Source organism: Oncorhynchus mykiss, chromosome 31, assembly GCF_013265735.2.
Source record: "Oncorhynchus mykiss isolate Arlee chromosome 31, USDA_OmykA_1.1, whole genome shotgun sequence".
NCBI lineage: Eukaryota > Metazoa > Chordata > Actinopteri > Salmoniformes > Salmonidae > Oncorhynchus > Oncorhynchus mykiss.
In genome coordinates this window covers 33,345,750-33,370,967 of record NC_050571.1, presented here as the reverse complement: position 1 = coordinate 33,370,967, position 25,218 = coordinate 33,345,750, and the positions used below count along the sequence as shown (strand labels likewise).

The 25,218-nt window shown below is 45.9% G+C and overlaps 1 protein-coding gene across 1 annotated transcript in view; it reads right to left on the bottom strand.

The window, feature by feature from the left end:
- Positions 1-25,218, bottom strand: part of LOC110505056 (transcription factor COE1) — a 93,701-nt gene that overhangs the window by 50,996 nt on the left and 17,487 nt on the right. The window contains 1 exon segment of the mRNA XM_036969766.1: positions 21,070-21,138. Coding sequence (XP_036825661.1) covers positions 21,070-21,138 — 69 coding nt within the window.

Genomic DNA, 25,218 nt, shown 5'->3' with positions numbered 1-25,218 from the left:
ACGACCTGAACAATGTAGACAGCTTACAATGGAATTAGGACTGATAGTTGTACTACCTTAAATGAACTGGCTTGTTGGAGTCAGGTTACACAGCCGTGCAATACCAAACAACCGCACACTGCTTCACCTGTGGGGGTATTTGGCAAAGAAACTACAAAGCAAATGCATGTGGGCTGTAGATTTCGTTGCATTTGTACGTTTTCTCAGGGTTGCTTTAAAACAATAGAGTAGCCTAAATGGGCATATCAACTCAGTCTTCCATTTGGCGGTGTCCCAGGCCAATCCATCAGAGGAAGGGCTCTGCTAAACAAGATGAAAGGAGGTTTCCCCAGTCAAGAGCATTACACTGGTGTGAAAAAAACAATACACTGCTTTGGGAAAATTGAACATAATTTACACAAAATTAGTCTATGCTGTTTGAACTTGGCACAGCATTACCTGAGCATAAAGGGAAACGTGCACAACTGAATTAGAGAAAATAACCAACCTTATCCCTACAGTTCTGGATGAAAAATATATACATCTCCCTTTTCATCTTCTACTCTGCTCTGACGAAGGCCTTGAGGACGATACGTAAAGATTAATAAAGAGCAGTGTGTGGGTTTCTTTCTTTTTTCGTCAACTTCTACACCGTGAAAACATACAGGAAGGAGGAAGGGACTGTAAACGTTTCATAAGCCAGATCTCAACGCAGTTCAACAGACAGGTAGACTCTCGTCAAATCAAATCTTGATCAAACGTCTGTCGGATTCGGTGCCTTTTCCGCGGCTTAAATGCCCCCCCCCCCCATTAAAGAGTGCACCACAACCTGACACTATGCTAAAGCTTCAATGTTATTTTCTGAGGTGTTAACACAACGTGGGATCATTGAGAAGGGGAGAACGCGGATCCTCTAGGAAAGGTAAATATTAATTAAAGCGGGGAAGGAGCAATGCTGGGAGTGCTAGCGTGTCTGATGACAAGTTAGGTCTCAGACTGGAGGATTCACCGAATGAGCGGAGATCCCAGCTCCCTTCACTCCTTCTCAGTCACACAGGACAGCTTTTAATAACCCAGCCGTGCGTACGCGCACACACAGACACAGACACAGACACACACACACAGACAGACAGACAGACAGACACACACACACACACACACACACACACACACACACACAGAGAGAGAGAGAGAGAGATATTGAGAGAGAGGGACGCTGCAGTCGGACCTTACACATTCCAACACACCACGGCTATGACTAAAAGGCGGATACAAAGCCCCACTACATTCTCTATTCAATGTAAATAGTTCATATGAAGGGAAAAGTGATTTCTCTATAGGAAATCATATCTGCATATTAACACAAACATATTAATAATCAACAATAAAGCAAGGATATGATTCTCTGCTTTCTGCCTGAAAACAGCCGGATGAGGTAATGGACGTGACCGTGCCATCTCTTACACCTCCGTCAGAAAGGGAGAGGAGAGAGAGGGGAAGTTGCCAGTTTGGCCACAGGGTGCCACTGTGCCCGACGGCCGCCCACTCACAGCTAGCCATGGGAAAGTGCAACCTGGCATGCTATTGGTGAAGTGGGTCCACTGCCCAATGAAACCTGGCCCACAGTGAGCTGTACCCCTGGCCAAGGGGGCGACTCCAAGGACATATCTCCCCTGGATCAACGTTAGCTGGACAGATGGGCATCTGGAGAGCCGTTTCCAGCCCCAAACCAGCCACTGATGTCCAGCCAAAGCTAAACTACACCCACTTACTCCATATCTGGCTCATAGGAAAGTGGTTCCAATGTTTGACTCTACCTGTACTCTGCATATTGAATGTGACTGTTGTTTTAGTTATGGATGACTACGGCAGTTTGTACTGAAGTGACTGTTTGGGATCTCTGTTTGAGGTCCATTTAGCGGTGGAGGCGTATAGGACTGTTGTACAGATAAGAGCCCGTGAAGTAAAGGCACGCACACACACAGACACACACAGACACACACACACACACACACACACAGAAATGATTGGTCTCATTAGCCCTGCTTTATCTGGTATTTACACGTATTGACTCCCTCCATACAAGCACCGTAGTTAGACCCCACCCTATAAAGGGGTTCATTCAATGGCATGTACTGTAGGAAGCCTAATGGGTGTTCTTTCCCCATGTTAGATTAGCACACGACTCACTCAACAATTGAACGCATTATTGCAGTCAATTAAATATATGTAAATAAAAGCACTGATTTGGTTACCTCGTTTAAAGCCGAATCTGTTTCCTGTACAGCAAAACACAGGACAGACACATGCAAAATTGCATGCTCTGAGGACTGTTTTTTATTTTATTTGTCAAACTTTCAACATAGGTTTGGTTTTTAGTGTTGCCTATCCAAATGCTCACAGTTGTCACGGATCCCTCGGCAACTTTCCTTACACACACCTGTCCCCTATTCCCACTGATTAGTATTTGTATATATATATATATATATATATATATATATATATATATATATGTGCCCTTTGGTTTCCATTGTGCTTTCGATTATTGTTACAATGTCCGTTGGTGCGTGTCAGTACCTGCGCTGTGTGTTTTGAGAACCTGTGCAGATGATTACGGGTCTCGTCCCGTGTGTTCATCATTGTGAGCGTGTGTTAATTATTCGAGGTACTCCTCGCTCCTTTGTTTTGGGTTTCGACCCTGTGTTTTTGTTACGTGTTTGTTTGGTCTTTGTCCCCGAGCCTTTACACGGCACGCCGTAATTTGGTTCTAAATAAAAAGCCTAATTACACATTTGTGAGTCTGTCTCCCGAATCCATTATGCCAACGTGACAACAGTCCCGCGTCAAATTGTCAAAACAGAAATGCTGAAACTGCCTTCCAAATGGGTCGCCTCTCCAACACCATGGTATAATTGAGACTTAATTTAACCCTGCTCTTAGCCTGGCTTTATCTGGAGCCGAAATGGTGCCTTTCTGTTGCTCTGGATAGCCTCAGAGTCCTCCATGTGCCTGGGGTCAGGGGGCATAAATGTGTTTCCGTTTGTGTAGAGAAGAAGGCTGCGGAGTCATGCCTCGCCATGGGAGAAGCATGGGACAGCGTCTGAAATCAGCTGGAGCCAGCAATGTTTCCCAAGAGAAACTTTAGCCACTTCCTCCTCATGCTCCCTCACTCTACAGGGAAAAACACAACATTCCGGGGTTCGACTCTCTAAATAGATAACACATGTTCCTCTAAAGGGCTGGAAGCCAAACCACAGATCATAAAGACAGTGGTACAGTAAATGTTGAACAATGTGTCGTCTGTGACAGTATCAGTGGTGTTGACGTCGATTCCGTTTCCCGTTCGTGAATTTACCATCAACCACAACTCTTGGAGAATCATTATTGTCTCACTTCCTGACTTGAAGCTTTATTTGTTTCCTGAATAGCAATTGAGATTGAATCAACCAAACTCACATCAGGGTCTTCCATACAAGTTTATCTTTACGTGCCGAGTGTGAATGCAGCTGTGTCTATAACAGGAGCTAGGGTCACGAACTCACGGTCTCTCTGTGAGAGGTGGGTGGAAACACAGCAGAGGTAAATCCAGGTTCATTTCTAATCTGCATGTTGAACCAATGTCAATTAGAGGTCTCTGCTAAAACATTTGGACCCGCCAATGTTTCCTCAGGTTGAAAAGGAGCACAAGCACTCTTATGGAAATAAAAGTTGTTTAAATCAAACAGATAACTTAATTATAATAGGGGTACAGAAGTAGCTAAACTAATCAAAGTTTGCTGTTATCTACTATTAGCAAATCCAGACGTTGGCCCAAGTTATTTTTTGTCTATCAGAATTAAGAGGCTCCCAAGTACACGTGAGCGAAAAAATACCTTTATCATGTTATAATCTTCTCAACTTTCTAAGACCTAGTGCAACCAAACATTGGTCATCATAGATTACAATTAGATCATGATAGGACAAGGCTTGTCCACACTTCTTATCAAATGTTGCCGTCAGCACAATTTCCTTCATATTAAGTGGACATTCCGGAGCGGAGAGTTTTCTGTTGTCTTATTGAGTTGCCAGTGTGTGTGTGTGTGTGTGTCAGGAGTGACAGGCTAGGAGAAGCTAATAGTGAGAGTGCTTTCATTAATGACTGACAGCTAAACAGCCAAACCATTAATAATACTTAAGCTTTCGCTTGGGGCCTGTCAGCCAAACACGAATCGATGGATCAATGCCTACACCCACACTGGCCTGCACAAACACACACTTTCTCAGTCTCTCCCCTACTGACACATATACACCAACACGCGCACACACACACACACACACACACACACACACACACACACACACACACACCCATGTCCTCTTCAGACTAGGTGTCCCGCTGCCCCTGGCTCTATATTACCAGATGTCTCTCCTCCTGAGGATAAGAGGTTCTAGGTGGAACACAGCGTTGATTTTTACTGGAGATTTTCTTCCCAGCATCTATCCAGGGCTAGAAGAGCTAATTAAGGGGACTGGGTCTGGATCTTTGGATCTTTGATTGGGGCGCTGGGATGTTTTGACAGGTGGGATTAGCACCGAGTGATTAGGAGGGGGTCCGCGTCGAGCTAGCTAAGCTTCCAGTAAGCCCTGCGCCAATGCGGGGAGTAACGCCATGCATGCAGGTGGAGATGGACACCCTCAGTCCCCTACGGTACCGTGTCTACTGCCTACAGAACCCTACCTGCACTACTCTACTCGGGTGTTTGGGAAAGAGCTCACTCATGCCAGACGGACAGAGTACACTCTTAGGTTCTAGATAGAACCCTTTTAGGGAAAAAAAGGTGCTTCGGCTGTCCCCATAGCAGAACCCTTTGAAGAACCCTTTTTGGTTCCAGGTAGAACTGTTTTGGTTCCAGGTAGAACCTTTTGGGGTTCCATGTAGAACCCTTTCCACAAAGGGTTCAACCTGGAACCAAAAAGGGTTCAACCTGGAACCAAAAAGGGGTCTCCTGTGGGGACAGGCGAGTGTCGGGAATGAGGAAGTATTTAAATGACTTCATTGCATGTATTTGAACTATGTATTACTTCTGTGTATTTTCTCATTAGCATTAGGTTTCGTGGTTGTTTTGTACTTGTACTTTACATTTTGTCCGTCGCCGGCAGCACATAGCGGAAGAAGGCTTTTGGCAAAGCTAAGACAGTTATATGGCTAGGCAGTGAACGTAGCAAACCAGGCTCATGGGTGTCTTCTCAGTGTTGCCGTTAGGTGTTAAATGAACACCTGGCTACAGAGGCTTGGTTCATGTTGTAAGTTAACAACAAACACACCAAGGTTTACTCAGCAGATGGGCTGGAATCAACTGTGGAGAGCAAAATTACCAGAAAAAATTATAACAAAGAACAAATGATGTGGACAAAGACTATTGTTGGTCTGTGTGTTGGTGTGTGTGTGTGTGTGTGTGTGTACAGAGGACATATACGTTTGTGCGAGCGAGTCCAGGTGTGTATATGTGTGCTCCCATGTGTTACCACACACACACACACACACACACACACACACACACAAACACATACACGTGTATTCTCCCGGTGTGTTTGTAATCCCTCATAGAGCCACCTCAGCAGGTGAAGAGCCTCACTAGAGAGGGGTGACGGGCTATAGGATTAACATTATCTAAAACTCTCCAGCCTCCCAAAGTATCATCCAGCGTGCTTAAGTTAAGGTGCAGGACCGGGGTGATTTGCATAAGTAATTAGCTAATGTGCTGTTCCATTTCTCTCCCATCTGGCTCCATGAGCCAGACCTCATTTCTCAAATTGACAGCCTGGTCTCTATCGCTAGCCACACTGCAACAAGGCGCCCACCAAATTAATTTGTCAACCTTCTCCAGTAATGGGACATTCACCTTGAAAACTCAATTTACCAGAGTCTGTCTGAAGGAAAAATTTCTCAAAAACACTTTGGGGAGAAAACACAACAAAAATCACGGCTGAGTTTTTGGTACATGACGACCAAGAGATGGTGTTGAGAGGGGAAAATTGGCAGAGATGGTGTTGAAGTGGGTTTAACATTGCTTGTTGTTTGTACCATATAAAGAACATCGAAACAGAGGCACAGTAAAACTGTTGGATCCATCCAATAATTCACACAATAAGCTATTCATAGAGTCTAATTTTAGAACACTGGGTTGGAAATAAAGGTTAGAAATTTGGCTAAAATGACCCCCAAATTCCTTGACTCTCTCGCTCTCACACACACACACACACTGCGATTGTTTGTACCTGAACATCTGAATTGAGATATGATGTGTAACGGGAGCTTTAGGAGATAGAGCCCAAGGCAAGAGATTTTTCACACGCCAGTAACAAAGTAGCATTACAGATTCCTAAGGGCATGGGGTATGGACTCTTTATAATGATCACTAAAGCATAGTGGGCTCTTTCTCGCTCAGTTTTTTTGTGATTTTACCCCGTCTCCACCCACTCCTGGTTATTCTCGTCGGCCCAAGTTGTGACAGGCATGAGCAGGGGGTGCAGGGGTTGGTGGGTGGAGGGGGCTGGCGAGAGCGATGCCAGGGCGCTCTGCTCAGGGACTAACTCAGGGAAATGGGCCAAAAAGCCAATCTAATGAAACCCCCCAAATTAATTTTCAGTCTCATCTTTAGCTGGAGGCGGTGTGGAGAGCCGGGGGAGCCTGCGCCTGTTTGTGGAGAAAAGGATGGAGAGAGAGGGGGGAGAAGGAGGAGTGGGAGAGGGGGGAGGAGGAGGAGTGGGAGAGGGGGAGAAGGAGGAGTGGGAGAGGGGGGAGAAGGAGGAGTGGGAGTAACATCATATTGAAATAAAAGAGAAAACCTCTCTCTCTCTCCCTTTCTCTCTCTCTCTCACTTATTAAATTCCTTTGTGCGCCGCTCCTGTTCCGTGCTCACTGGTGTTAAAATGGCTATTCATTTTGCCAGCTGCCACCCTGGTAGTAAAGGAGAACTGTGACTATGGCGCCAGACCTCTGGGCATAACACACACACACACACACACACACACACACACACACACACACACACACAGGTATTAGCAGTGACAGAACTGACATACAGTGAAATAGAGCTAAGTAATGTAGCTAGCATAGCATCTTAGTCGAGCATAGCCCTGGCTTGATGTTAAAATCAGTCCGGCACATCCACATATTTCTCTCCGTGCCATTTAGCTGCGCCACTCCCGCGCCACACGCGTCGACCTTGGCGTTTTCCACTGGCGCGGCTGGTGCCATCTGCAGACGGCAGGCTTGGGCAGTAAAGCATCCCGACCCCAAGTTTTTGGGCCCGTTACGCCTCCACCAGGGGCCCGGGCCAGATGGCATTACCCACTAAGAGGGTTTTACTGCAGCTAAAGACGACCGGGCAGAGCCTGCCCGCCTCCCTCCTCCCTGCTTGCTGTGCCAAATGTGCCCCCCTCTACCCCCCTCGCCAACCCACCCAATATTTCAGTCATGATTATCCGGCACCAGACAATCCTTTAAAAGCCAAAAGGACATAACTGGCATAACTGCAACACAGCAAGAACCTGCAGCTGCTGGGATATGAGCAGACTTTCTGATTAAGCTGCAAAGGAAAGTCCAACTTGTGTTTCACAAGGTTCTGAAACTCCCAATGAAGACCGAGTGCTCAGAAACCATGCTAAAGCTAACTTTATACATACTTGTCCGATACACAAGTGTGGGCACGTACCCATGTGGGCGGACTGACAGACATACCTACAGACATACTAGTTCAGTTGTCTACAGTATTTCACACTCTCACTTGGTGTGAGCCGAGGGGGCGTTTTTACCGCATAGGAGAATAGAGCTGATGTGTCTATGGGTTCTGAGAGGAGCTGCTGCTGGCTGCTGGGGTTGGGAAGCAATATGTCTTTTTTTGCCAAATAGGAATTATCTAAAGTAAAACTAAGCATGACCACATATTGGTAGCTAATATCATTCATTTGCATCCTGCTTGCCCAATGAAAATATTGACTACTGTGACAGAAACAAAGATGTGACGTCTAAGTCTCAACTGCTATCATGCCTTTATATAACGCCTTTATAAGAGTGCGTAACAAAAATAACAACTACACAAATCGGTTCATGATCAACCTAAATACATTTGGAGCGTGTGTGTTTGAACGTGTGCGTGTTCTCATTGGGTTCACCCAGCTCCTTCCCAGTGTACCAGTGGTCCCAGGCCCTGATTAGAGGATTAATAGAGGGCCTGCTGAGCTGAGGAGCTCTGTGTATTGACTGCAGGGAACAACACTCTGCTCCCAAATCCCTCCTCCCCAGAGCCCCTGCCTTAAACCTCCACTCTGCCCTCCGCTCACCAGTCTACACCTGTGTCTGTGTCTGTGTGTGTCTTTGTTTTTTTGATTGTATGTGTGTATGTGCGTGTGTGGTAGAGGTAAAAATGCATCCGGTGTTTGTGAATACTGTCAGGGCGTGCTACAGAGGCTGCTCTGCTCACTGGACTTTACATCATCAAGTAGTAGGGTGGGGTTTTTTTTGGACTCTGCTTCATGACATGATTGATTTTCTTTCAGTGAGTCAACCATAGAGGTCTCCCCAGGAGATCTGAGCTGGGGGTGGAGGTCGGGAGAAGCTAGAGTGATAGGTACGTGTGTGTGTGTGTGTGTGTGTGTGTGTGTGTGTGTGTGTGTGTGTGTGTGTGTGTGTGTGTGTGTGTGTGTGTCTGTGTGTGTGTGTGTGTGTGTGTGTGTGTGTGTGTGTGTGTGTGTGTGTGTGTGTGTGTGTGTGTGTGTGTCATTTTCCTTATTTCACCATCATCGTTATTATTATAATCAATATAAGTACTTCTAGCTTTGTATGAAGCTGTTATTGTCGACATAAGCAGCGATGCTATTTTAACAATGATAACATTTTCTATTATTTCATCTTTTCATAAATGCTAAAGTACTTTGGAGTATCCATCTGTACTCATGTAGTACAGTACACTAGAGCCTGTCTAAGTATTGTGTATAGTGTCTGCCATGCTCCCAAACCGAAAGGCTACTCTGCACTATTTTGCCTCTCAGATCCCAATGATCAATGTCTTACAAGACGACATGTTTGCACTAAGGGGCACAAAGCCTGTGTTGGAGCCCAGATCGCTGAAGCAGACGGACGAGACGCAGCGCAGACAAATTACTCCGCTTAACCCAATCCCGGCACATGTAGCACATCTCTCCCTAGATTTGTCAAGGCTTCGTCCTCTGTCAGCTATTATCCACTTTATTTCATTCTAGGGATCAAATTTGTATCCAGTTAGGCCTCTCATCTCTAACTCAAAGGGAATAAATAAAACTAGACTTTATTGCGCAGCACCCTGAAACAAGAAAAGGGGGGAACGGGAGAAGAAAAAAAGAGAAAAAAAATCTCCAATTAATTCGGATCAAGTCAATAACACTGTAATATTTATGAAGGCTGGAAGCCAGCCTGCCCTAAAACCCAAACTCCAGCAATCCTGAATTATAAATTGGTATTGATTTGTGTTGTGGGTGAGTGTGTGTGTGTGAATCCCTTTGTGAAGAGGGATAAATGTGTAGACAAGATGGCTTAAGATCTACTGTAGGTATACACTGTATATATGGGTTTGCTACATTTTCTAAGCGTTTCTAAGTGTTTGTCTATATGTTTATGTCTGAGTGCATTCTGTATGAGTGCATGTTATTGACACTGGAGCCAATCCATTTATTTAGTTATGTCTGTGTTTTTTGTGTGTTATCATGTCTATGTGTGTGTGTGTCTGTGTGTATGTGTGTGTGTGTCTGTGTGTGTGTGTGTGTGTGTGTGTGTGTGTGTGTGTGTGTGTGTGTGTGTGTGTGTGTGTGTGTGTGTGTGTCTGTGTGTGTGTGTGTGTGTGTGGTGAAAGCAATAGGGTCTCATCCTGCCCTGGCGTCAGAGTTGCATCAAATATAGATGATCCTGCATCCCCTGCGAGATATGTACACAGTGCATAACAAAGTGTTGATTCACACACACAAAGAGCCAAACCTTAGAAACAACAGGATTTCAACTGTCATTACCCCCCACCGCTAACAAACTCAACTTGGTCGGCAACCTATAGTGGGAATACTGTATAGAATTTCAGTAAAGATATAATAAAGATACAATCTGATGGTTTGGTTTATGATTGATCAACTGCCTCCCGGACTGTTTTCTCCCTAGTTAAAATGTCTTTCAGAGATTCCGCAACGACTCTTTCACATGAGCATATATCATCTCTCGGTGAAATGTCTGTACATAATATCGCTGGTGGATTTGTTTTGTAATGTTATTCTGCGTGGTTTGACAGGTTAGGCCCTATGAGAGGTAAGTGTAAGAAACATAAACATTGGGAAACACTTTGTGCGCGTTCTCTCTCATAGTTTGTCAGCTGATCATCCATTCAGACTCCTTGGGTCTGTGTGTTGATCCGGTGCGCCGGTGTTACCGATGAGCCCTGTGGAATCGGACTGTTTACGGTGATGTAATGGATCTCCTCGACTTCCCCCTGTGTGCTCGCTCTCTCTCTCGCTCTCACTCTCTCGTGGCCGGCCCCTCTCCTGCGACCCTCCTCATATCAAATCTCGGAATCTTTATATAGAAATCAATACCCTCTTAATCTGCTCCTCTTTGTCCCTGCCTGCCTCCCTCCATCCATCCTTCTTTTCCTCCCCCCTCCTCCCCCCCATCCTGTCTCATTCTCACTCCCTCACGCCACGACTCTTCTCCACCCACCTACCCCCCCCCCCCCCAACTCTGCCATCTCTCCCTCTTTCCTCATCCACACCACCACTTTCCTCCACTCAACCACCCCCCCCCAACTCCTCCCTCCTCATCCACACTCTTCTTTTCATCCATCCAGTGATTCACTCCCTCCTTTCCTTCTTCCCTTGAACTGCTGTGGCTGGTTCGGGCATGCCGCGTCCAGATTGCATCCTCACACTACGAGAAGAAAAAACCAAAGGCTGATAAACGAAACCTGCTTGCTGATGAAACGAACTACCCTCCATTGCAGACTGACCTAAATAATCTGTGGGGTTGTTCCCCATGTTAGATATTCATAAAGATGAATATATGCTCCAGCTATGAAGGTTAAGTGTCTTGCTCAAGGGTGAAAACCAACAACAGACTACTCTTATTTTCAAGTTAGACAACGTTTCAAGAGCTATACTCTATATCAGGGGTGTTAAAAACAACCTGCGGGCTGTGAGCTGTTATGAATGGTTATAGCAAGCATGCATTATAAACAAGCAGCTCTTATCCTGCATCAAATTGCCTCCTCACATCTGTTTGGCAGGACTGGGCTCATGGATGGACCGACTTAATTAGCCACACCACACTCCTCCTCTTGATTAAACCACCCGAGTGTGTGTGTGTGTGTGTGTGCGTGTAGGTGTGCGTGTGCGTGTGTGTGTGTGTGTGTGTGTGTGTGTGTCAGTGGGGTTTGGAGGGAATGGAGGGTTATCTGTGCATTCTTAATTGGGGAAACACTCGGGTGATTAGCGTGCGAGAGAAAGAGAGAGAGAGAGAGAGACCATCGTGGGGGAGGGGAGTTGGCCGATATCAAAGGTGAATACATTCATGATAGGAAGATGCTGCTGCCCCATGGTTTCACAATCAGCTGAGTTGAAGATGGGGGGGGGGCTATCTTCCATGGCACATATCAATGGGCAGAACAGAACCAAACCACATATTGGGTTGAGGTAAAGGACTGGGAAGAGTGGAGCAGGTGGGTGGTTGGGGTGCGAAGGCATCCCAGCTAAGCCTGAGCTGTTGAGTCGATGGTGGAGCTGGGAGTGGAGGGCTCGGCGAGGGGTCCCCGGCGGTGTTTACAGATTACATCCCACCCCGTGTTGGCTCTTTGAAAGCCACAGGAGCCAGTGGTATGTCAACAGCAGGATCAACAAACAGGGATCGATAGCTTTTCTCTCACCGACGAGTAGTAAAGGGCTAACGGCAGCATTAGTGACAAGCAGGCGCTGGAGGGGGGGCAGGAGGGCTTAGCGGCTGGCAGGTCTTGGTAGGGGGGCCCTGTCAGGACTAGGGATTTTCCCAGTTCCCATGCCCCCACATGGAGCGCTACTCTGGGTGGGAAGGTGGACTGGAGTCGGTGCCTGGGAGGCGTGGCTGGATCTGTTTGTGAAGTCCGTGTGTCGATGAGTGGGTTCCAATTAGGGCTCAATCCCATTTCAGTTAACTATACCTATCCAGAACATGCAGATCCACAACAGAGAGTAAACAAGGACAGAGGAAAGGGGTAGGAGTTACTATCCTAAAACAAATGGTGAATGATATATTTTCCCCTCTGGTGAATAGGTTTATGGGCAACCTTGGACCAGTGCACACTTCACAGCGTATCACATCAGCCATGCTCAGCCCCGGGGGCCCGCTGGAGGCCCTGGCTCCACCCCGGCCTGATGGAACCACCCAGACGGATATTACCACAGGCTGTGAACGCTAAGACAGGTAGCGAAACACCCCTTCTGTTCCCCACCGCCTGCCAACAGGGTGACTTGGCAGCTTCCGAGCCCCCGTTCAACAGAGGGACAGTGAAGTGTGTTATACTCACAGAGCCTTTGGGTTTTAAGGGACTGGAAAACCCTCCTCTGAATGGTAAATGGAGGATGATTGTTTAATGGCAACATCTGTATTAGAATAACTGCTCGACGAGCTTCAGCCACCTTGAGGAAAATGCAAAGATTCAATAAGTTGGAGAGTCATGCAGGTTGGATACGAGTAGTGGTTCTCTTCTGGGAATCAAAGCCAAGAGAGAGGTAGGAATAATGTTTTTGTGGGAGCATTGTTCACCAGAGGCAGCTAGTCGTATCATATCATGCCGGGGTAGAGTGCGACCGTGGCTGTGATTGTGTGGTTTTCTATTTGGGGGAGCTGTAGTGTGTGTGTGTGTGTGTGTGTGTGTGTGTGTGTGTGTGTGTGTGTGTGTGTGGGAATAGATACCCTGCTGAAAGGCGAGAGGGGTGAACCACAAACACTGGCGCTGATATTTCCCTCTTACCCTGTGGAGCAGTTGTCAAGGTCATCTGGGCTAACCCTGACACAAGCACATAAATATAAGCACACATACACTAACACATTTATACACACACACACACACACACACAAAGTAGAAGTCGAGGAGCAACTAGAAGGTGTAAGGTAATGTGGCTAGCTACTGTATAATTTGAATTAAGGAGAAGAGACAACAAACAACTTCACGTTGAGAGTTTTTGCATCTCTTAGCAGAGCCCGAGGGGTGGCAGTCATTGGATAAGATTACAGGACTGTAAACACACTGCAGGTACCTCACACACATACACGCCTCACTGTGGCAACCGACCCCATTTCCCCTGTCCCCAGTGCCAGTCTTGCCACCATCGGTCAGCAGACCAAACAAAATTCTTGCCAAAATAGAACATAAATCTATAGCCCGAGAGGATGACGTCTACCTCTCTCTCTCCTTCTCTTAAAGTCGTGATGGAGCAGCGGTAGGCCGTCCCCCCTTGTGTGAGGGATGGGATATACTGAATAATTCAACCAGAAGACCAGGCCACCAACAGTCCCCCATCCATATTTTACACCTACACCACAGTCTCTGACCCCCCCACCCCCTGAACACGCACACACACCCCTGAGTCTCACTCCCCCCAACCACCACCCCTGATATAGCCTAACTGCACCATTCTAAGGCCGAAATACAAAAGATACCACAAAGCAAGGCTACCCACAACGCAACACCAGACAAGGTGACCTCCATAATGCCTATGTGATAAAAAGCTGTGAAAACAACGTTGACACGGGGGCAACTGCCTTCAATAACATACATAAAGCCCAATGCAAAATCATGTACTGTAATAGCAGTTGGCCCCTTGTACCCATAACCTGTCTCCTCAAAACATAACCCCAGACAAACAACCCATAAAATCTGACAAAGATCTACTCCACATCCTACCAACCCCTTCCTCTCTCTCGGCCCTGACTCATTCCACCATCCCATTCCCCAAAATGCAAACCCCTTCCTTTCTCTCAGTCCTGACTCATCCCACCATCCAACTTCCCAACCTGCCAACCCCTTCCTCTCTCTCAGTCCTGACTCATCCCACCATCCCACCCCCCAACCTGGCAACCCCTTCCTCTCTCTCAGTCCTGACTCATCCCACCATCCCACCCCCCAACCTGGCAACTCCTTCCTCTCTCTCGGCCCTGACTTATCCCACCATCCCACCCCCCAACCTGGCAACCCCTTCCTCTCTCTCAGCCCTGACTCATCCCACCATCCCACTCCCCAACCTGGCAACCCCTTCCTCTCTCTCAGTCCTGACTCATCCCACCATCCCACCCCCCAACCTGGCAACCCCTTCCTCTCTCTCAGCCCTGACTTATCCCACCATCCCACTCCCCAACCTGGCAACCCCTTCCTCTCTCTCAGTCCTGACTCATCCCACCATCCCACCCCCCAACCTGGCAACCCCTTCCTCTCTCTCAGTCCTGACTCATCCCACCATCCCACCCCCCAACCTGGCAACCCCTTCCTCTCTCTTGGCCCTGACTCATCCCACCATCCCACTTCCAGAACCTCATCTTTTTTTCTTCTTTCAATTTCTACCCGGGCTGCCGAGTAATGTCCTGCTTTTATTGTAAATCTATACTCTTAATCTGGCCGGCTCTGATGTGCTCACTGGCCGATCAATAGGCTGCGATTGCTGGAAAGAGTCCGGGGAGGCTGATAACCCCATCACCCCCCGCAGAGTTAACCCTCACTGGAGGTTGTCAGTCAGTCCAGCGCCTGGAAACGTGCATGCATGCATACACACATAAATATTGGTGTTCGCTAATACCCGTCCACACAGATTGAGTGGACAAAACATTAGGAACACCTGCTCTTGCCGTGACAGACTGACCAGGTGAATCCGGCTGAAAGCTATGCTCCCTTATTAATGTCACTTGTGAAAATCCACTTCAATCAGTGTAGATGGAGGGGATGAGAACGGTTAAAGAATGATTTTTAAGCATTGAGACAATTGAGCCATTGATTGTGTATGTGTGCCAGTCAGAGTGTGAATTGGCAAGACCTCTGTGCCTTTTAACTGGGTATGGTAGTAGGTGCCAGGCGCACCGGTTTGAGTGTATCAAGAACTGCAATGATGCTGCGTTTTTCACATCTGTATCAAGAATGGTTCACCCCCCAAAGGACATCCAGTCAACTTGACACAACTGTGGGAAGTATTAGAGTCAACATGGACCACAAGCATTTCGCTACACTCGCATTAACATCTGCCAACAATGTGTATGTGACAAATACATTTGATTTGACCAGCATCCCTTTCGACACCTTGTTGTCCACGCCTCGACGAATTGAGGCTGTTCTGGGGGCAAAGTGGGGGGGGTGCAACTCAATATTAGGAAGGTGTTCCTAATGTTTTGTACACTCAGTGTATATCCACACGTTAACAGATGTCTGCACCTGATAGATGACATGACTTTTGCTTTAAATCTCCAGTGTAATACTGATCATATGAAAAACGAGGAGGCTTCAATATGTACAGTATATGAGATCTATTTCCAGGAGAGCTTTCATAACTCCCCATCGACTGGTCCAACCAATGATGGACAGCTTCCCAAGCCACTCATAAACAGTAACCGACACCAACAGAGACAGCCCTAAACAAATGTCCATTCACAGACTGTAGGGGATGGCTAGTGGTTAGTACTATAGAACAGATCATGGAAAGCTATGAGGGGTGGGGGGGGGTGGGGAGAGAAGGGTATGACTCCCGTGTCCAGCAGATCCATTAAGGTAAGAGGGTGATGGGAGATAGGAGGAGACAAGGAGGGGTTAGGGCCCGTGTGGTCTATACTGAGTAATTAGCCACTGGTCCCCCAGTAAGCTCTGACAGTCTCTGGGAATTTATGGTCCCACTCATGGAACTGGCCCGGCCATCTAATTGCAATATTAGCTTGTAATAACACCTGTTTTAATGGCCACAAGCCAATATTTCACCACGCCCCATTGGAGCTTTCTGCTTGCCTCGGCACAATTTCCCCCATTAAATGGCAGCACTGGAAACAAACTGCTTCCTGGTTTTAGATGGAGGTCCCACCTCAGAGTGCAACCCCCATTTTGTCTGCCAACCAAATGTATCCCCTACCCGTCCCTTATGCTGGTTATAGGCGCAAGTGTGTATGTCGAATGTGACATGTCATAGAGAAGGCATGTAAGACGTGCATAAGACATGAGTAATGTATAATGATCACGAGAGAAAGAGGACATTGTCACCAAACTAAATAAAGTTCCTGCAATTTCACCATTTTATATTCAAATGCTTGCTATATAGGGAGTGTGTGTGCACTTGCATACATTTAATAATGTGTGTGTGTGTGTGTTAGTGATAATCCGAGGAGAGGTGGTAAAAGATGCAGAGCAGAATCAGAGTTTGATTTACAGGGTCTACGGATCATTTGAAACAGAGGCGCTTGTGTGTGTGTGTGTGTGTGTGTGTAGGGAAGGGGCCATGAATTGCCGGCATTAACCACTTTACAGTGGCGACTGATAGGGGTGATTTGCATCGCGGGTCACCAATAGCAACCCTCCACCCACCCTGGCTAACTGTTTTATCTGTTGGTTAAGTAGCTTGAGGCTGCGTCCCCATAAATCCTGTATCTCTTAATAGGGCACTAAAATGCAGTGATATGGGCAGTCCGGCACTAAATCATGAGCCAGGCTTGTCGCTGGTAAACATTTTGGAATTGTTTGGGTGGGGTGTAACGAGCGTAGCGATGTAGCGGGGGGGGGGGGGGGGGGGGACCACTAACACACACACTTTAGTTGAGGATGTGGCACATGGACATTCCTGCAGATTTCTACCCGAGGATATGTCTATTGGGACTGGATATGTATTTTTGTGATGCATGCAAGTGTGTGTGGTGCGTAGTCCTGTCACGCCCTGACCTTGGTTATCTTTGTTTTCTTTATTATTTTGGTTAGGTCAGGGTGTGAGAAGGGTGGTTGGTTTAGTTGTTGTATTGTCTAGGTGTTTTCCCTATCTAGGCTTTTTGTATATCTATGGGGTTTTAGTATGTCTAGGTATATGTAGGTCTATGGTGGCCTGAATTGGTTCCCAATCAGAGACAGCTGTTTATCGTTGTCTCTGATTGGGGATCCTATTTAGGTTGCCATTTTCCATTTTGGTTTGGTGGGTTATTGTCTATGTGTAGTTGCATGTCAGCACTTGTTCTATATAGCGGCACGTTTGTTTAGTGTTCTTTCTTTATTAAAAGAAGAATGTATTCATATCACGCTGTGCCTTGGTCTCTATACGACAAATGTGACAAGTCCTGCATGTGTGTGGCAGTGGAGGGTCCTCAGAAGAGGAAGGGGAGGACCATCCTCCTATCCTTTTTGATAAAACTATCCTAAATATATTCACATCACCAAATAATTGATTAAAACACACTGTTTTGCAATTAAGGTCTATAATAGCCTCAACAGCACTCTGTAGTGTAGCACCATGGTGTAGCCAGAGGATAGCTAGTTTCCATCCTCCTCTGGGTAAATTGACTTCAATACAAAACCTAAGAGGCTCATAGTTCTCAAACACTTCCATAGACTTACATAGTAATTATGACAACTTCCGGAGGACGTCCTCCAACCTATCAGAGCTCTTGCAGCATGAATTGACATTTTGTCCACCCAATCAAAGGATCAGTAAATATATCTAGTACTGAAAGCATAAGCTCCAGCTAGCTAGCACTGCAGTGAATAAAATGTGGTGAGTAGAGAGAAAGACAATAGTTGAGCGGTTTTAAACATATTAAATTCTTCAAAATGAAGGAGAAGCGAGAGAGATATTTTTTTGATCTCACATTCACTTAGCTAGCAAATGCAGCTAGCTAGTTTAGGCTACTCAAACACTCGACTCAAACAGGGGGATTCTATGTTAACTAGTTGGCTATGACTATCCAACACCACAACACTGGAACTCTCCTAAGTCAAGGTAAGCTTTCAGTTTGACTAATTTATTGCCACCGGGGCCCACCGTTGTAAGTGCTGACCTGCTTACTGACTATACACTGTAACGTTACTGCATGATTGTAGCGGGTATAGTAACACGTTAGTTCTATTAGCTACTGTATGTTGACAATGACATTATTTTAGCAAATATGGTGACAGCGATTTAGGCTGTGTGTAGCGGTTATGATATGGTTTGGCTTGGATTTTTTTTTTCCCTGGTCAGAGCTGATGTGTTGTGCACTGAAGTCTACAAGTGAAGGGAAAAGGTGAGAGGAGGAGAACGCTGCAGGAATACAACGTGCCTGAAGGAATACAACGTGGCTGCTATGAAAGTGAACTGTGTTGACGTGTGATCAGTGGTGTATTCATTCCGCCGATTCTGTTGAAAAACATTTCTTAAACGGAAGCAAACAGAACAAACATACCTGAATTTGTCCAATAGAAGCTCTTGTTTGCAACTGTTGGACTAATGATTACGCCCTAGATCAGCTCGATGAAGGCAATCCCCTGTGTGCACCTATGTTGTAAACTTTCATTCACAGGCTAGGTTGTAGCAACCTCATGATGGGTATCGGGAATATTTGAGTATCATGTAGTAGCCTAAACCTATCGATGTTACATTGAACTGGGTGAATGGAATATGAATGACAGTCATCCAATATGCTGTAATAGAAATAAGGCCATGCTCGTTAAAAACATAATAGTCCTCCTTCATTTTAAACGACACTGATCATCACTGGGGTGTGTGTGTGTTTACTGGTTGAAAGTATCATCATTGTAATCGTATGTGCTCAGAGTTGGGTAGATTACTTTCTAAATGTAATCCATTAGTTACTAGTTACTTGTTCAAAATTGCAATCAGTAACGTACCTTTTTGATTACCCAAACTCAGTAACATAATCTGATTACTTTCAGCTACTTTTAGATTACTTTCCCTTTAAGAGGTATTAGAAGGACACACAAATTAATATCACCAATTGAACGACATCTACTGCAGGATAAATCAGTGTTAGAGTTTACATTGTTGGCCTTAAATGGAGGTGGTATTTTACTTTATGGGTTGGTTATGTAGGCTTCTTCTAACCCATTGCTTTCTACTACAGATAATAATATATTAGCTAGGTAATATCTTTACATTAAAATCCAAAGTCTGTCAGATTTACAGTCATTCCAATTAATTTAATACCTCTTGATCTTCAAGAATAGGACTTGGAAATATGGAAATATAGATTAGCCAAATTGTTTTACCTGAGCATATATATGTTTTTTTTACATTCAGTCGGGGTCTCAGCTTACTGTTAAGAGTTAGAATAGAAAGATACACAAGGTGCAATGTCAGTTACTGATAGTCACTCAATTAGCCTTGTCAGCTAACAATTTTTAGATTTGTAAAATAGTCTAGCCTGCTATCTAAACTTTTATTAACCATGGCTGAATACCAAATACTGACATGCCACACAGGGCATGTGCCCAGGGGCCCTGACCTCGAGGGGGCCCCCATTGCTGTTGTTAGTCACTGTCACTCAGATATCATTAATATGGCATAAGTCATAGCAAAATGTGTAGAATTGCAGGTAATTAGCTTTCTCTCTGCTGTCAAGAAGGGGGCGACTAAAGTGTTTTGCCCGCGAGGTGGGGGGGGGGGGCCTCATCCAAATCTCACTTAGGGCCCTCAAAAGGCTAGGGCCGGCCCTGAATCAGTTACCCAACCAAGGCAGGGCCCCCCAGTTACCCACATGGGCCCCCTACCTCTTCTCCTCCCCCCCATCTGATGATTAGCAGAGCGGCAGCAGGTCATTTACATTGACAGCGGGCTCCTGTGGTTGGCGGTTGCAGTCAAAAAAGGTCTGCACTATGCAGCTGTTGCAAGAGCTCATTTTTCACTGGCTGTCCACTGGTCACAAAAACAATGATTGATAGGCAGCTTAAGCTTCTTCAATTGAACCATTATTGGGATAAAATACACAAATACAATTGTAAACAGCCATCCACAACCACCATAATCCGAAGCCTAAGGTGCAAATAGCTAAACGAGAGAGCGGTAGTGTGATTCACATTAATGTGAGATGTAAATAAGTGATATCCGTATCGCCCGTAGGATACACCACTGCTTTTGTCCTCCAAACATTTATTCAAGTTGGATAATCTTTGGATAGCAACAGCAGTCACACCATTGGAAGACATAGCTTGGACTGTAGCCTAAAAAAAAGCCTATTCCTGTTCTGTTCACGCGATCCATTCAACACATTTGGTGTCAATCATAGTGGTCTCTAACTTGTGGTCAGACTCGTTCAGGAAGAACTTTTTCCAATGCTGATTCAAATGTCATTGAGAAAACACAGATCAAGTCAAAAAATCAGGTCAAAGATTTTTACTCAAACATCCTTTCTGAATGTAAAAGTAATCCTATAAGTAATCATATTGTTTTTGAAAAATATCTGTAATGTGATTACAATATTTTTGCTGGTAAAGTAAGGGATTACAGCTACCGTTTTTTGGGGGGGGTAATCTGTTACTCCTCCCCAATCCTGGCTAGAGGTCTGACTAAAGAGAATAGTATGAGATTTACTGAGATCTTAACCTGATCTAGGAAAACAAGGTGTGACATGATCTCTGTAGATTTGGACTGTTACTCCTAACACAGGCAGCAAGAGGTAAGAAGACATGTCTGTGTGTATGTGTGTGTTTATATGTATATGTATGCGTGTGTTTGTGTGTGTGTGTGTGTGTGTGTGTGTGTGTGTGCATGTGCGTGTGTGTGTGTGCGTGTGTGTGTGTGTGTGTGCGTGTGTGTGTGTGTGTGTGTGTTTGTTGTGACTCTGTATATGTGGATCACTGGTTTCCAAGCTTCCAGCTCTCCTGTCCCCTGGCCATTCTCCAAGCTCAGTCTAACGAGCCAACATGGATTTGGTAATGACCCGTGTGCCCTCAGAGGCCACTACTGTCCTTTTGGAGGAGGTCAGTATACCCCAGCCAGCCTGACAGGCCCAATGATAGCCACAACCACGAAGGCTTGGTCCTGCTTACCTGCATGGTCCCACTGCTTGCCTGCTTTGTGGCTGTGAAAGAAAGACGTGGAACAAAAGGAGTGTGTCCTTACCTGTCAATGATGACTGGGTCGGAGGGCGTCTCGTTGCGGTTTCCACAGCTCTTCTTGTCACAACAACGACTAGGAAAAAAAACACAAAAGACACTATTCGCTATCACACTTAGGTTTACTAAAAACATTTACTATCATTTGTTACTAGAGTTGTTGGACGGTCTCTGGTAATAATGGGCATACAGCGGACTATGGAGTCAGAGAGGAACCATGTGCAATCTGCTGTCCCCCTTCTCCCCCATCCCCCCACCTCGACCCACGCTCCAGCTGGGCAGGGCTCCAGCCAAGGTCACTCAGTGACTCGCTGACAGTTTGGACAGCGCCCAGAGATGGCTGGCCCGGTGCTGAGCCACCTCCATCCTGCCCCCGTGCCATCACCCCTGCCACACCGCCATGGCCACCCTGGCCTTGCCCAGGTCTGTGCCACTGCCCCTCTGCCCCTGCCCAACTGCTCATGTGGTGGCATGCCGTTTCAGAAAAGTGGGTGTGAATTCAGCCAAATGTGCTCTTCTGGTTGGTCGCCATGCAATGGTGGACAATGAGGATCAGTTTCCCAATCATTCTGATTCAGTCTAGTGTAACAATAGCACAGTGCAAAGAGAGTTTTTCAGTTTTTCCATTTGTTGGTAGTGGTAGTAGTATACTTTCTAGTAGTTTAGCAGTCCATTCAGTGTCAATTACATTGCATTCAGAAAATGAATTTGGATTCAATATACGCCTTTTGTACATTTACATTCAAAATTGTTTGTTTCATGCAGTGACTCAAATGTATTTTATTTAACTAGGCTAGTCAGTTAAGAACAAGTTCGTATTTACAATGACAGCCTACCCCGGCCAAACCCTCCCCTAAACCGGACGACGCTGGGTCAATTGTGTACCACCCTATGGGACGCCTGTTGTGATACAGCCAGGGATCGAACCTGGGTCTGTAGTGACGCCTCTAACACTGCGATGTGAAATTGAAATGGGAGTCCTGATTCTGCGGGTTGTTAACGGTAACTAAGGTCCCATTTGAAATATAAATCTGTTATTCTAAACCAACCCTCTTATTCTTCAAAATTATTCATATTGCATGACCTGCCGAGGACCAATTATGCTCACACACTCACCCATGCTGTCATGAATCACATTGCCATTTGACAAACAAGCTTAAAACCGAGCCACCGAATGCCAAATTAACCCATTTTATGAATCATTTATCACACCATTTGATCTCTAAGTAGAAGAAAAACATAAACTAAGTACTGTTTTTTTTGCCTGGTCTTTGTGTGTGACTGTTGCCATAGAACGCAACACAATAATTTATTCCCCCAGCTACTTGGAACCATTAGCAAAGTTCCAGGAGACCAATTAGCATTGGAAACCCAATGGTGCTGCTGTGGTGACAACCTCCTCAAACTGAGAAAGTGTTATAAACAAACTGGACCCCAGGAGCACTGCCAGGCCCCTCGGGGGACCCGGGGCCCTTCGCACACGAAAACAAACCTTGGCTGAGCGTCCACAATATCGCCTTAATGACGTTTCCCCCCGGGCCCAAACTGGCTAACACCCTGGCTAGCTAATGACTGAGAACACAGGCCAGTAAGTCAGACGAGTCCCACAAAACAACTAGACTGGATATCCAGTCAGCGTTACTATGTTTTTTTCAGCTACAGCTGACAAATAGTACTGAGCATGAGCAGTGCTGGTCCAGTGAGCGCCGCAGCAACGAAACCAGAGAGGCCAACTTGATGATTTGTCAATCTAGCAAAAAGGACCCACACCAAATCTACAATAAGAAGTGAGCCTGGAATGCCAGTTTTATCCCAAGATGGGCAGCATGCCTTGGCTGGTCACTAGCATCATTATCATTGTCCCTTCAGTCAGCCAGGCATACTTCAAATGATCCCCACAAGTGGAATCTACTTAAGCACTAAAAAAAGGAGTGTTCGAAGCTGAACTATCAGAGTTTAGCTTTAAAAAACAAGAGAAGCCTTCAAAGGCTCCCTGAGGAACCTGAAGACGGGCATCAGAGGGATGGAGAACAGAGCCAGTCTGTTGGATCACAGGCCTGTGATAAGATGCGCACACAGTGAATGGCTGTCAATGGAGGGCTTGTTTTCAAAGGGCAAGTGCTGTAATTACCCAGCCCAAACATGAGGGCCACAGCCAGACCTAATGATATGCGGCAGGACGGCAGGCAGACAGCCGGCTTGGCTGGGAGAGGACGCCCGTGGCAAGCCTTTCTCACACAACGTGCCCTCTTCCAGCCTGGCACCGGGGCTGGCGCACAGAGCCCAGTCCTGGCTAGCCTGTGTACCCATAACACAGTCCTCCGATGACTGGCCCACGCCAACTGACTACCACAAAGCCCCATTTGGTGGTTTTGGAAGAGCCAGTCTCAAATGAAAGAGTGCTGTGTTGTACTTGCTAATCAACTACTGACATGGTTAAGTTGATATTTGTGTGTGTGTCAAGTAGTGATATTTAAAAAATACTGTGAAAAAAAAGTGATATTTAAAGTTATTTAAAACACTGTACATAAAGGGAGGCCCTTTATGTACAGTGTTTTAAATAACTTTAAATATCACTTTTTTTTCACAGTATTTTTAAATATCACTAGATTTGATCCTACAATCTACAATGTCGTCATGTCTATCTAATTAAAGACGAATGAACTCATTGCAAATATTTGAAATTGTCAAACCGTCCAATAGGTTCAGTGCTTTTAACTCTATGATGAGGGAACTACTCTTCATCTTCAGAGAGTTCTGGACAAAGGGACAAGTCTCAAAGCCACCACCAGGGACCACATGGCCATGCCGGAGAGGGTCCCTACCAGCTGCTACAGTATACTTCCACTGCTGGTTGAGTGTGTTACTTTATACGGCAGCGAGCCAGGCTGCAACACCACACGGGACTAGATAAAGACACCTCAGCCATCACGTCCCTGTCACCTGGGAGACCGGGGGGGGGGATCGAGATAGATGAAGAAAGAGAGCGCATCTCTCTCATCCCCTTCTCATTAGCCAATGGAAACACGGCATTCATCAGGGGAAGGATGGTTAATAATCACACTCAATCACGTAATGACCGACGCCAAGTGGAACCGTCATTAGGAAAATGAAGCGACGTATCAGAGGGGATCTCCAAGGAGGAGACAATGGGTCCGTCACTCAAAGAAGTCCCCACATTTTCAGTATCGACCATTTTTCAACTAAATGTTGAAGAGTGAAATGTTCCTCCATGCACTGTTTGAAATTGGCTTTGAAATGTGAAACAAGATGCATGAGATAACCAGGAGACAACCCTCCGATATGGATTCCCCAGCTAGGTCATAAGATGAGTGACTTAGACCCTGATTCAATCAAAATAACAAACGGAGGGTTTCCATGGTGAAGCAAATCAGCATTCTTCCAGCACTGTGTTTAAACACTTAGCTGAATTATTGATTCAACTAATCAACAATTGCCTTCTCACAGGTAAATGCTCTCTATTGTCTTGCCCTAGAAACGTCCAGATCAAGGTTTTGCTTGAATAGCAGTTGATGCATATGGAATTGGGTTCCAACAGGGATGACTGAGTCAATGGAAAAGGCAAAGGGCTGTGTCGACCCCAACCCCCTCCCTCCCTCCCTCCCAACCTCCCTTACTCCTACAACCAGCTGAGGGCTCTCGTGGGCCAAGGCTTGAAACTCCTCAACCCCCAGTGTCCAAGGCAGCACACAAACACAAACACACTTCCTGTATTGCATAATTAACACTCACTCCTACCAGGCCCTAACCAATGCCCTACAGACTTGCGCCCAGCCAACCTCCATCAAAACACACACAAACACATGAAGCCCCCATCAACATGACTCAGCATGGTATTCAATTCAACTATACTTATTTAATGAGAGCAACCCTGTAGGGCTGTATAGAGAAGACTATATAGCACAAAAAGGGATGGCCCACAGAGGAATAAGGATGCCTCTTGTTGCATTAAATTAACTGGTTTTGACCAATGGGACTAACCTTGAGCCTTGTGTTGATCCCTTAAAGGAAAAGTCACTCCAACATCAATTTTTGCCATAAAATGTCCTGGAGTCGATGGTATGTGTACATGTTGTGTAGATTCTTGTACATGCATCAGGAGAACTGCAGACCCCAATTCCAGATTAATTTAGAT